Here is a 14,610-nt window from a genome sequence, read left to right on the forward strand (position 1 = left end):
TCACTGTCATGTCATCGGGTCAGTGTCCTGCTTTTGTTTAAAAAGAATACATATATATATATATATATATATATATATATATATATATATATATATATATATATATATATATATATACACACATAAATAGGGTTTAACACTGGGATCTCAGTTGCATAAGCGAAGTGTTGAGATGTGAATGCCAATCACAGAGACCCTTGTGTTGAAATTATTTCCTTTGGCTTCACACATTCACATACCACAGATAAAGATGAACAATGTTTGTTTTGTTTGAAACATGGATTGTGATTGTATCGGTTTGGCAGTAATTTATCAGGAACAGAATGCATCTCTTTCCCCATATACAGGATCACTACATCCCATCATCACCGGCTTCTGTGACTCTACTGTGCTTCTCCTCGGGATTGTGCTGCTGCTGTGCACTCTGTTTCCTCTTTACATGGAAATAACACCTGTAAGGAGTTTTCATTCACACTCCTCACAAAATGGGAGCATTCACAGGTAAGTGTTTGCCGCCCAGCCTCAGTTTTCAGGATTTTCACCACAGGTAGTGGTCTTCCTGCACAGTCCCGGATGAAGACCACTCAGTGGTCCAATCACCTATCCTGGTCCTTGCTTGCTGGGAAGCTAGTTTTGTGATACCTTCATTTTTGAATGTAGGGCGTGACTTGTTTCGCAAAAATGTGGGCAGATAACATGCATCATTGTCCTTGGTTTCAGGTCAGACAAGAACCTTCGAACGAGCCAAGGCGTCTGCTGCTTGTCCTGCTTTGACGTCACATGAAGGGAGAAGGAAAGCCTAATTTGGCATACTGCGTGCCACTCCTGCGACGTCCATATTGTTGTTTGGCAGCATTGATTCGTGTCCAAACACCTTGTGTAGATATATCATCTATTTCTCTTCAATGTGACAATAAACATTTATAAATATGTAATAGGGTCATGCAATCTGTCTGTCTGTCGAGCTGTCAAACCCTGAAACACTGAAACACTCCTCGCAGAGAGAAAATATGAAGTATAAGTTGTGTCAAATGAATCCAAGCTGACAGTAAAATTTATAATTAAAAAACAAAGTTGAACACAAGAGATTGCATTTTTACACATAAAAAGGGCAGAAAATGCAAACTTTAGAACCTCGAACCTCCCTGGTGGATGGCTTGGACATGGTGGGGAAATCCGAGGGTCTCCACCGTCTCACAGTGACGTCCAAACCGGACTCTTTCGTGGGCTCTGAAAACGTATCTCTCCCCAAGAAACCAAATCAAAGCCATAAACCAACTCGCAGTACCAGTGTACCATTACAGCTGTGGAATAATAAACTGGCTCCAATCAGAAATCAACAAGTTGGACATCAACACAAGAAAACTCCTGACAATCCACACAATGTTCTGCAACAACCAGTGCATCCCGAGAATGTACCGACCGAGACGAGAGGGAGGGAGCGAGCGGTCTATGGAACTCAACCAGGTGCACATCGTGACGAGTGTAGGACCAGCTGAGTATGTGAGATGTTCAACAGACTATCGGTTCCAATTTGGAAACAAACATGAACACAACAAACCTGAAAATGTATCCCTAACTCACCTTGGAAGGAATTTCCAAAAACAGGTGTGAATCGAAGATACTGCACAGGAAAATGAAACAGCAACAAATACAGCCTCAACAACTGGAAATATAGACAATATATATATATATATATATATATATATATATATATATATATATATATATATATATATATATATATATATATATCTTCTTCTTCTTCTTTCGGCTGCTCCCGTGAGGGGTCGCCACAACGGATCATCCGTATGATCCGCATAGTGATTTGGCACATGTTTTACGCCGGACGCCCTTCCTGACGCAACCCTGGTCGCCTCTTACGACACAGGGATATGGTACACCTATTTTAATCTGGGTATACAGCAGCCCAGTATACTGGTACTCATTTCGCCGACCTCGGAAGGATGACAGGCTGAGTCAACCCCCTGGTGTATTAATTCAGTGGCCCAACGGGGCTTGAACTCAGGACCTCTTGGATCCCAAGCCGCTGCCCTAACCACTGCGCCAACACCAGGCTATATATATATATATATATATATATATATATATATATATATATATATATATATATATATATATATATATATATATATATATATATATATATATATATATATATATATATATATATATATATATATATATATATATATATATATATATATATATATATATATATATATATATATATATATATATATATATATATATATATATGTATATATATATATATGTATATATATATATATATATATATATATATATATATATATGTATATATATATATATGTATATATATATGTATATATATATATATATATATGTATATATATATATATATCTATATATATATCTTCTTCTTCTTCCTCTTTCGGCTTGCTCCCGTTAGGGGTCGCCACAGCGGACCAACTGTCTCCATTTCGCTCTATCCTCCACATCTTCCATTGACACTCCAACCACCCGCATGTCCGCCCTCACCGCATCCATGAACCTCTTCTTTGGCCTTCCTCTTCTCCTCCTGCCTGGCGGCTCCATCTTCAACATCCTTCTCCCGATATACTCCGTTTCCCTCCTGTGCACATGTCCAAACCATCTCAATCTCGCCTCTCTCACTTTGTCTCCAAACCATCCTACCAGCGCTGTCCCTCTAATACACTCATTTCTTATCCTGTCCATCCTCGTCACTCCCAACGAGAATCGCAGCATCTTTAACTCTGCCACCTCCAGCTCTGCTTCCTGTCTTTTTGTTAGTGCCACCGCCTCCAAACCATACAACATAGCTGGTCTCACTACCGTCTTACATACTTTCCCCTTCACTCTTGCAGCTACCCTTCTGTCACAAATCACTCCTGCAACTCTTCTCCACCCACTCCATCCTGCCTGCACTCTCTTTTTCACTTCTCTCCCACACTCTCTGTTACTTTGGACAGTTGATCCCAAGTATTTAAACCAATCCACCTTCCCCACCTCAACTCCTTGCAACTGCAACATACCACCACCCTCCCTCTCATTTACGCACATGTACTCCGTCTTACTCCTACTGACTAACATTCCCCTTCTCTCCAGTGCGTACCTCCACCTCTCAAGGCTCGATTCAGCCTGCTCCCTACTCTCCCTACAGATCATGATGTCATCCGCGAACATCATGGTCCATGGAGACTCCAGTCTGATCTCATCCGTCAACCTGTCCATCACCATTGCAAACAGGAAAGGGCTCAGAGTCGATCCTTGGTGCAATCCCACTTTAACCTTAAACCGGTCCGTCATTCCTACCGCACACCTCACCGCCGTCACACTGTCCTCATACATATCCTGCACGATCCTCACATACTTCTCCACCACTCCCGACTTCCTCATACAATACCACAACTCCTCTCTTGGCACCCTATCATAAGCTTTCTCTAAATCCACAAACACACAATGTAACTCCTTCTGGCCTTCCCTATACTTCTCCATCAACATTCTCAAAGCAAACATCGCATCAGTGGTGCTCTTTCCTGGCATAAACCCATATTGCTGCTCACAGATAGTCACCTCTCCTCTCAACCGAGCTTCCACTACTCTTTCCCACAACTTCATGGTGTGGCTTAACAACTTTATCCCTCTGTAATTTCCACAGCTCTGCACATCACCCTTATTCTTGAAAATCGGAACCAGTACACTTAATCTCCACTCCTCCGGCATCCTCTCACTTTCCAAGACTTTATTAAACAATCTGGTTAACAACCCCACTGCCATCTCTCCTAAGCACTTCCATGCCTCCACTGGTATACCATCTGGGCCAACCGCCTTTCCACTTTTCATCTTCTTCATAGCAGTCCTCACTTCATCCTTACTGATCCACCCCACTTCCAGATTCACTATCTCCACCTCTTCCAACCTTCTCTCTCTCTCATTTTCTTCATTCATCAGCTCCTCAAAGTACTCCATCCACCTTCTCAACACACTCTCCTCGCTCGTCAGCACATTCCCATTTGCGTCCTTTATCACCCTAACCTGCAGCACATCCTTCCCAGCTCGGTCCCTCTGTCTTGCCAATCGGTATAAATCCTTTTCCCCTTCTTTTGTATCCAACTTCTCATACAGCTCGTCATATGCCTTTTCCTTGGCCTTAGCCACCTCTCTTTTGCTTTTCTACGCCACTCCTTGTACTCCTGCCTACTTTCTTCATCTCTCTGACTATCCCACTTCTTTTTCGCCAACCCCTTCTTCCTTATACTTTCCTGTACTTCCTCATTCCACCACCAAGTCTCCTTATCTTCCTTCCTCTGTCCAGATGTCACACCAAGTACCTTCCTAGCTATCTCCCTCACAACTTCTGCTGTCGTTGCCCAATCATCCCACCCATCTTTACCACCATCCAACGCTTGTCTCACCTCCTCCCTAAATTTCACGCAACAGTCTTCCTCCTTCAGCTTCCACCATCTGGTCCTTGGTTCAGCCCTCACTCTCTTCCTCAACCTCACCTCTAAAGTCATCCTACAGACCACCAATCGATGCTGTCGAGCTACACTCTCCCCTGCCACAACCTTACAGTCACTAATCTCTTTCAGGTTGCATCTCCTACTTAAGATGTAATCCACCTGTGTGCACTTTCCTCCACTCTTGTATGTCACCCTGTGTTCCTCCTTCTTCTTGAAATACGTGTTTACCACTGCCATTTCCATTCTTTTTGCAAACTCTACCACCATTTGCCCTTCCACATTTCTCTTGTTGAGACCGTACCTCCCCATCACCTCCTCATCCTCTTTATTCCCTTCCCCAACATGTCCATTGAAATCTGCTCCAATCACCTCTTTCATCCTTGGATACACTCTCCACCACTTCATCTAACTCACTCCAGAAATCTTCTTTATATTCCATCTCACACCCCATATGTGGGGCATATGCACTGATGACATTCATCATCACCCCTTCAATTTCCAACTTCACACTCATCACTCGGTCAGACACCCTCCTCACCTCCAATACCCTCTTGACATGATCTTCCTTCAGGATTATCCCGACACCATTTCTCCTCCCATCCACACCATGGTAGAACAGTTTGAAACCACCTCCAATGCTCCTCGCCTTACTCCCCATCCACTTGGTCTCTTGTACACACAGTATGTCCACCTTTCTTCTCTCCATCATATCAGCCAACTCTCGCCCTTTGCCAGTCATCGTCCCAACATTCAGAGTTCCAACTCTCACCTCCACACTTCTACCCTTCCCCCTCTCCCACTGCCTCCGGACTCGCCTTCCCCGTCTCCTTCTCCTCCTTCGCCCAGCAGTAGCACAATTTCCACTGGTACCCTGCTGACCACCGGTACCGGTGGCGGTCGTTGGTAACCCGGGCCTCGACCGATCCGGTATGGAAATTCGTTTTGTTGTCCGCATAATGATTTGGCATAGGTTTTTACTCCGGATGCCCTTCCTGACGCAACCCTGGTCGCCTCTTACGACACACAGGGATATGGTACACCTATTCTAACCGGGGCATACACCGGGCCCAGTACAACTGGTGCTCATTTCGCCGACCTCGGAAGGATGGCAGGCTGAGTCAACCCCCTGGTGTTTTCGACTTGGTTTATATATATATATATATATATTTATATATATATATATATATATATATACACATTATATATATACACATATATATATATATATATATATATATATATATATATATATATATATATATTAATTCAGTGTCCCAACGGGGCTTGAACTCAGGACCTCTTGGGTCCCAAGCCACTGCCCTTACCACTGCGCCAACACCAGGATATATATATATATATATATATATATATATATATATATATATATATATATATATATATATATATATATATATATATATATATATATATATATATATATATATATATATATATATATATATATATATATATATATATATATATATATATATATATATATATATATATATATATATATATATATATATATATATATATATATATATATATATATATATATATATATATATAGATAGTAAATATCAACAAATATACACCAACAACTGGGAGATCGACAGAAGAGCAGGAAAATACAAAAAATAATTGGACCGGGTTGGGATGGACAAAGAAGGCTCATTGGAATGGCTGAGAAGAGGTGAGCTCAACTGGGACGGAGAACGAATAATCTATCTATAATTCCAGCAAACTCTGTGTGTCTGTCTGTCTGTCTGTCTGCGATCGCCGTTTCTCGACGACCGCCGGTCCGATCTGATTGAAACTTGCCAGGAATATTGCCGGGGACCCGTGGATGTGCCTTTTCAAGGTTTGATATTCATTGAACGAGCAGTTCACAAGTTACGGCCATTTATGATACGGTTGGTCCGATCTAATTGAAACAATGCCCCAATCCAGTCGTCGTTTACGAGAGCGAAGGAACGAAGCTGCACATTATGGCACACACCTACGGGCACGCACCTACGGGCATGCACCTACGGGCACGCACCTACGGGCATGCACCTACGGGCCCTCACCTACGGGCACGCACCTATGGGCCCGCACTAGCAATATTAAATGCCCAAGATCAAGGACACGACAACAATGGATTTATGAAAATGGCGGGACTGATCCAGATGGGCAAGTGGAGGTTCTACAAGACAGAAACTAAAAACACTCGTCAGCTGCTTTCGTGATGTAAAAAACAATGAGAACAACTTTATAAACAACAATACAACAAAGTGTACAAAGTGATTCATTGACAAAACTGTAAAAATATCAATTTCCCAGTTCCAGAAAACTCATGTGAATATGAACTAAGGGCGATCATTGGAAATAATGACGTCATGCTCATGTATGACCTGATTATCCCATCGAGCGTAAACAAAGAAACAAAGCTTTGCGACCGGACATCGTTCTCAGGAACAAGGAAGCGCATGATGATTTTTCCCGTGTGCGGGAGATGTTGGTGGTCGAAGTGGTGAGTGTTGGGTGAGCGAAAGTTGAGCAAGGTGAGACGCCATTGTAAATTGGCGCGCACATTTGAATGAAAGGGCGCACCATGCGCGTGCCGGGGAGGGTCTTTGTTCGTGGTGATTGTTTTACAGGTGGCTACTTGGGTGCCGTTATTCATATCGTGTGTGTTTGATTGTTTGCTTGATCTGATTTGTATCATGGATAAAAGGAAAGGGTTGAAATGGAAATCAGGATTGAGTGGAAGATGGAGATATAACTATTAGACATCGCTATTAGACCCACACAACGCACTTCGTCCCGTTAACCCACGAGACATGAGGGGAAGGTCTGAATGCACGAAAATGAACGAAATAACTCCCGAGGGATCACTGTATGTTGGGTGCCATTGCCTTTGAGGCATGCGGTTTTGAAGAACCGCAACAATATACTCGTGGGGTATGCTTACATATTGGAAGCAATAACGAGCCGTACTTTGTACGTAGGTCCAGAAATAGCAGCAGTTGCACTATGACCTCCTGTTGTCTTGAATCGCTCACCTGCAGTAAGCACAACAAGGTTGCACTTATCACCTCCATCACCGAAGGTGAAGGAGGTTATGTTTTCACCCCCTTTCTGTCTGTTTCTTTGTTTGTGTGCAGGATATCTCTAAGTAGTGGAAAGATTCGGACAAACCTGGTGGACAGGTTGGGTGTCTGACAAGGACAAATTGGTTAGATTTTGGTGAAGAACCGGATCTGGATAGAAGAATTATATATTTTATGGTGATTCTTCACCATTGAGAGATATGTTCTCATGGATCAGGCATTACGTGGTGGAGGTATGCGCCCTACCGAGTCCTCTTCTAGTTTTCAGATATTTTCATTTACGGAGGCTTTCCAACCACTCTGTTATTTCCCACCCCCCCCCCCCCCACACCCTTTAAAAGTAGCTTTACATATTAGATGCAAACAAATGCAACCCGCCACTTCACTGCTGGGAACATTGAGAGGAGGGGATTAAGAAGGGAGGGAGAGAGGGAGGAGGCAGGAAGAGGACAGAAGGGGGCAGAGTGAGGAGGGGGGGAAGGGTGAGGTAGGGGGGTGGGGAGCGAAGCCTCACCAAATGTAGTTACACGTTCCAAGGGGGGTGAGGGGAGTGGGAGCAAGGAGGGAGGCGGGAGGAGGTGGGGGACGGGAAAGCAGACGTGCGGTTTCACGTTAATTACTCTTCATACTGTTTCATCAAAATTATTCTGCACAGGATAACAGTAAAGATGAAAACAAAATAATGTTTGAAACACATTTTGTACCAGTGATACTATAAATAGCACCCAGAGACAAACACCGTCCGAACACATCCAGAGACAAACCCCTCCTTGACATAACCACTGGCCGGATACGTCCAGAGACAGAGAGAGAGAAAAAGAGAAAGAAAGGCGGAGGGGTGAGAGAGGGAATGAAGGGAGGGAGAGAGAGAGAGAGAGAGAGAGAGAGAGAGAGAGAGAGAGAGAGAGAGAGAGAGAGAGAGAGAGAGAGAGAGAGAGAGAGAGAGAGAGAGAGAGAGAGAGAGAGAGAGAGAGAGAGAGAGAGAGAGAGAGAGAGAGAGAGAAGGGGGGGGAGGTGTGGGGGTAGGGCAATCAGCAGAGAGAATATGTTTTGCTTCATGAAAACCAACACGCACTAGTATAGATTTGAAATACAACCCATCGCTTCGCTAATGGGAATATAAAGGAGGTGGGGGGTGAGAAGGAGGGGAGAGGAGAAGAGGGTGAGTGACGGGGGAGGGATCTTGAGGCAGGGTGGGGGAGTGAGGAAGGACAGGGAAGCGAGGAGGGAACAAGGAGGGGAAGGTAACCGCTGTCCGGATAATGGTTCCACTGAGGGAGGAAGGTGGGTAAAAAGAAGCGGGAGAGAGAGGGATGGAGCGAGGAAGGGTGCGGGAGCAATGAAGCAGTGGGGGGGCAAGGAGGGGCAAAAAAACCATTAAACAATGTGTTAATATAACGTGTAACAAATAAAAATATTAAAATTAATTAGTTTTCAATAAGTGTTGTCATGATTGGGATTTGCTACAGAACATATTGCTTGTGGCAGGCTTATTCAGGTGTTGCAACCTGTCTCGTTGAGTTTGAAGACTCAGAAGATAAAAGCTGATTCGCTTGGGAATTTTTTGAAGAATTTCAGAATGGAGACTTAAGTAGCTGTCTTCATTTTCTGTTTATACACCTCTTTGTAACATTTCCGGACATTCTCCATCTCCCTGTGCACCTTGAATCATCTCATGCAGTCGGGATCGTGTGGAGCACGAACTACTTGCTCAGAATGACGTGACACGATTCTTCTTGTTGTCGTTGAATTAAATCCATGTTGTAACGAAAACGCATTATCAGAACATGCTCTACCTTGTAGTAACTGTTGACACATCTCGATCGGGACAGGAACTGGACCAACATCCACAGAAGGGTGCTCGGAAAGCGGCTTAAGCACTCATGCAAGCAGTCCAAAGAAATGGTTGGCAAGCGATAGCGATGTCCGAATGCCCAAATTAGACAAACTAATACTTTTTAAGGAGTCGGTAATGCTTCCAAGTTCTAATCTGGAACTTAAATTTTGTAATTCTCCTTCGGTTAAGAGATTCTCGAGATTATCACATGTGCGGAAATGAAAAGAAGCCATGAACGCTGGCGTCTCCGGATGTTTATAAGCATTGCAATGTACCCAGCGATTGGTAGCTATGATGAACAGGCATTCGATAATATGAGTGAGGAAAGTGAAAACAACAACTTTATCATGAAGAAATCCTTGCGGCCTGTTCCAAGTCAATGCATGGTTGAGCAGGCCAAAAACACATGGCGGCTTCAGACCCCTCAAAGGTAAGCGAATAGTACTCAACAGACAGGGAGGAAGGCTCTGAAGTGGGAACAACAGCTTGTATTTGGGCGGGTCACGTGACTCTGCTGAATAACGCCCCGGTGCACCCATGTGTACATGCATCATCATCATAAACTACTCATACATCTCATATCTCCTGCCACCACCCCCTTTTAATTTTATATTTTACCACCAAATCAAGAGGCTCAGGAGGCTCACAGACACGACCACATGGCCAATGGAGACTGTCGCGGTGTCTTCGCATGAGCTTGACAAGTGTAACAATAGCGTGCACTGGACTCAATGTCTGTCCAAACCAGGCCACCAAACATGGGCTTGGGCAACAGCCTTTCTGGTGACTATGCCTGGATGAGCATTGTGGAGTTCACTGATAATTTTCCCATGGAGTTGAGGAGGAATTATCACTTGGCTACTCCAAAGCAGGCAGTCTGCATCAATAGAGAGCCCATCCTTCTGAATGAGGTACGGTTTCGTCCCTTCCGGTAATGATGCCCAATTACCTGACATATCACAGCGTTTAATTTGTGACAAATCTGGATTGTGATTGGTAGCAGAAGCAATCTGCTTCGCGGTTGCGGGCGCCTCATCGTTAATGACGTTAGCCATGAGATGAATGATAATCCCCAGATTGTGCCGGTTCTGGGATGGTTACGGGAAGCGGAAAGCGACTGATCGCGTCAGTATAGTACATTTCCTTACCTGGGCAGTAAACCAATGGATAGACATTACCGGTTAGTGTTATACACGTTGGACACGACCTGATGATGTGGGCAGAATGGCTCTGGTTTCTCCCAGGAGACCTAACAAGGATTTGTGATCTGTCTCAATGGTAATATGTCTTCCAAAGACATATTGGTGCCCAAGACACACGGTAACGCCTCTCGTTCTACTTGAGCATAGCGACGTTCAGTGTCAGATTGGGTTCGTGATGCATACGCAACAGGCTGGGGATTACCGGTTCCAATTGTTTGCAACAACGTACACCCGATGCCATGTGAAGAGCTGTCACAACTGAGAACGAGTTCCTAGGATGGGTCGTAATGGACAAGTAACTGCAAGGAGCACAGCATGGTTTTAGCGGCATTGAATGATCTTGTTTGGGCAGCCTCCCATTTCCAGATAAGGCTTTTCCTGAGGAGAAGATGCAGAGGCTCGACGGTTGTGCTGAGTTGAGGCAGGAAATTAACAAAGTAGGTCAACATGCCCAAGAATGCACGAAGTTCTGAAATGTTTCGTGGGATTGGTGCATTCGCAATTGCTTCAACTTTGCTCGGAGAGGGAAAAAATGTCTTGACAGGAGATTTGATGATGCAGGGACTCAACTTCACGTGCCATAAAGGTCCACTTCTCACGCCTTCAACATAACCCAGCTTGTGACAGCCGATTGAGGACTTCATTTCGGTTCTCCAGGTGTTCAGGTTGTGACTTGCCAGTCACTCGTACGTCGTCCTTGAATACAATTGTCTTTGGTACAGTTTTCAAAAATGTCTCCATCTTGCGTTGGAAGATTGGTGTAGCAAAGCGTATGCCAAATGGGCATCTGTTCTACATGTAGAGTCCTCAATGAGTGTTGATGCATGTGTAGAGCTTGGAATCATCATCTAGTTCCATTTGAGCATAGGCATTGGTCAAGTCAAGATTCGTGAATATTTGGCCACCCATGAGAGTGGTGAACAGATTTTTCTGCTTTGAGCAAAGGGCAGCCATCCAGCTTTCAAGAGCGGTTGATCGTCGTTTTGTAGTCCCCAAAATTGTGCACTGTTCCATCTGCTTTGAGTATTGGAACGATAGGTGCCGTCCAGTCGGAGTACTCGACTGGTGAGATGAAGCCCTCACTCTGCAGGCGGTCAAGCTCACATTCGATCATTTATCGCATCATGTTGGGCACAGGTCTAGCCTTGTGGAACAATGGCTGAGCATCTGCAGAAACATGAATCCTCACTTCAGGTCCTGCAAATGTGCCAACACCATCACTGAACAGGCCAGGGTACTTGTTGAGTATAGTATCATATCGAGTATTCAGAGATGGAGACTCTATTTATGTAATTCCATTTAAGTCTGATTACTTGTAACCAATCTCGGCCTCAGAGGGTTGGTTCCTCTCCACACACTATCAGTAGTGGTGGGACATGAGTGCTGTTTCCATATCCTACAGTAACGTGAGCTGAGCCAACAACAGGAACCACCTCCTTGGTGCATGTTCTCAAGTCAGCAGATACAGGCCGGAGTGCAGGGGCCTTTCTCGGAGGGTAAATTTGGTGGCTGGCTAAAACACTTTTGCTTGTAGCCAAAGGTTACCTTGTCAACCAATGGGTCCTGCTGGATAACTTTTGACTTGTTAGCGATCACACGAAGGCTCTCGGCAGTTTGTGTACACGCAGTGGCTTTTTCCATGACTGTAGCCAAATTATGGTCGGATTCAGGAAGGAGTTTCTGCTGAATTGAGTCGTCATTGATGCCGATTGTAAAGAACTTACACAACATCTCTTCGAGTTTATCTGGAAACTCACAATGTTCGGTGAGTCTGCGTAAATCAGCCACAAACTCGGATGCTGACTGATCATCTTGATGATGGTGGGTAAAAACATGTATATCTCGAGACGATCTTACCCGGTTCAGAAGGTCTGGCTGGGGCAAGAAGATCTCTCATGAGGCTGGAGGTCGGTGTGCCGCCCTATGGTCAGTAATACAGCTCGCTGTATCTCAGCATCCTCATCATCTCCCATTGCGTGTTCTTGCAATATGTCGATGCACGAAGACATCCTCGTCGCCACTATAATGTACTCAATGATCAGGGACGAAGGCTCTGAAGTGGGAGCAACACGTTTGATTTGGACACAAGCACAACACAGCACAGCACAGAACAGAACAGCATCGGGACATGGACGGGTCCTCTCACTCCGCTGAACCACGTCCCGGTGCACCCATGTATGCATGCGTTATCATAAATTACTGGCACAGTCACCCAAGATACGCCTGGAGACCCGATGGAGAGTGGTGACGATTATCGCCAGATGAAGGATCTCATTAAATAATGTTAATTATCTTCAAAAGGAGTGTTTTAATTCAGCCAAACACCCAATTTTCACTCAAGCACTTCCTTGGGGTTTTCTAAACAGGCATGCAAAGTGTCAGGCTGCTAGGCTTTACGGTTTTGGAGTTATGGAGGACACACACACACACACACACACACTTATTAGCAAAGATGAAAATCACAGAAAAGACGGTCGACAACATACTATCATGAATGGAACAAACCAAGCGAGTGAAAAGACATCAAGGGGAGGATGGGATACGTAAACTTGTTTACAATGAGGAGAAATAAACCATAAAATTTAACACACTCAGTGTCACAGATCACATTTATACAACAACATAACAATGCAGTCAGGACTTCCCTTTTCTCTGATGCAGAGGGTAGACCCAGGACTCCATGGTGTCTCCTTTACAGACCATGATGGAGACAAGAGCCAGTAACGACCAGGGCCAGTGATGGGAAGACCCGGTCAGAGAGATCGTAATTGGCCGATGTGCCTCTGTGATGGGAAGTCCTCACTTAGCCCTGCTGTCGACAAGTTGTTACAAAAACATAATTAAATTAATCTCTTCACTCTGTCTATAAATTACATATGCTACCTCCTCAACATGAAGTGGAACAACCGACTGACTCTGACAGATCCCATTACATGGAAACGTAACCGACTCAAAACACGGAGCACACTCCGCTTACCACGGTCTCGCAATGGATCCCTCCGCCCTTCCACACAACAGTACATCACACACACACACACACACGTGTAATATGGTACATGAAACGCACGTGTGACATGGTACATTACACACGTCTAACATGGTACATTACACACATGTGACACATGGTACATGCCACACACACACGCACAACATGGTACATTACACACACGCGTAACATGCTACATTACACACACGTGTAACATGGTACATTACACGTGACACATGGTACATGCCACACACACACGCGTAACATGCTACATTACACACACGTGTAACATGCTACATCACACACACGTCTAATATGGTACAGGAAACACACGTGTGACATGGTACATTACACACACGTGTAACATGCTACATCACACACACGTGTAACATGCTACATCACACACACGTGTAACATGCTACATCACACACACGTGTAATACGGTACATGAAACACACGTGTAACATGGTACATTACACACATGTGACACATGGTACATGCCACACACACACGCGTAACATGGTACATTACACACACGTGTAACATGCTACATTACACACACACGTAACATGCTACATTACACACATGTGTAACATGCTACATTACACACACGTGTAACATGCTACATTACACACACGTGTAACATGCTACATTACACACACGTGTAACATGCTACATCACACACACGTGTAATATGGTACATGGAACACACGTGTGACATGGTACATTACACAAGTGTAACATGGTACATTACACACTTGTGACACATGGTACATGCCACACACACACATGCGTAACATGGTACATTACACACACGTGTAACATGTTACATTAAACACACGTGTAACATGGTACATTAAACACACGCGACACATGGTACATGCCACACACACACGCGTAACATGGTACATTACACACGTGTAACATGTTACATGCCACACTCACACTCGCAACATGGTACATTACACACACGTGTAACATGTTACATTACACACACGTGACA

At 44.3% G+C, this 14,610-nt stretch overlaps 1 protein-coding gene across 4 annotated transcripts in view; it reads left to right on the forward strand.

Annotated features, from left to right (window-relative positions):
• Positions 1–1,202, forward strand: part of LOC147011357 (uncharacterized) — a 64,265-nt gene extending 63,063 nt beyond the window's left edge. The window contains exons 3-4 of one of the 4 annotated variants that reach the window (XR_015051545.1): positions 348–501; positions 721–1,202. Coding sequence is in view for 1 of the 4 variants with exons in the window: in XM_085856174.1 (XP_085712300.1) it covers positions 348–501; positions 721–784 (218 nt within the window). In the remaining 3 variants the exon portion in view is untranslated. The remainder of the gene's footprint in view (positions 1–347; positions 502–720) is intronic. The other 3 variants (XR_015051547.1, XR_015051546.1, XM_085856174.1) reach the window with 3 other exon arrangements.
• The last annotated feature ends 13,408 nt before the right edge of the window (positions 1,203–14,610 follow it).

This window comes from Eptatretus burgeri, chromosome 15 (assembly GCF_056783735.1).
Source record: "Eptatretus burgeri isolate ZD-2024b chromosome 15, Ebu_testis_v1, whole genome shotgun sequence".
Lineage (NCBI taxonomy): Eukaryota > Metazoa > Chordata > Myxini > Myxiniformes > Myxinidae > Eptatretus > Eptatretus burgeri.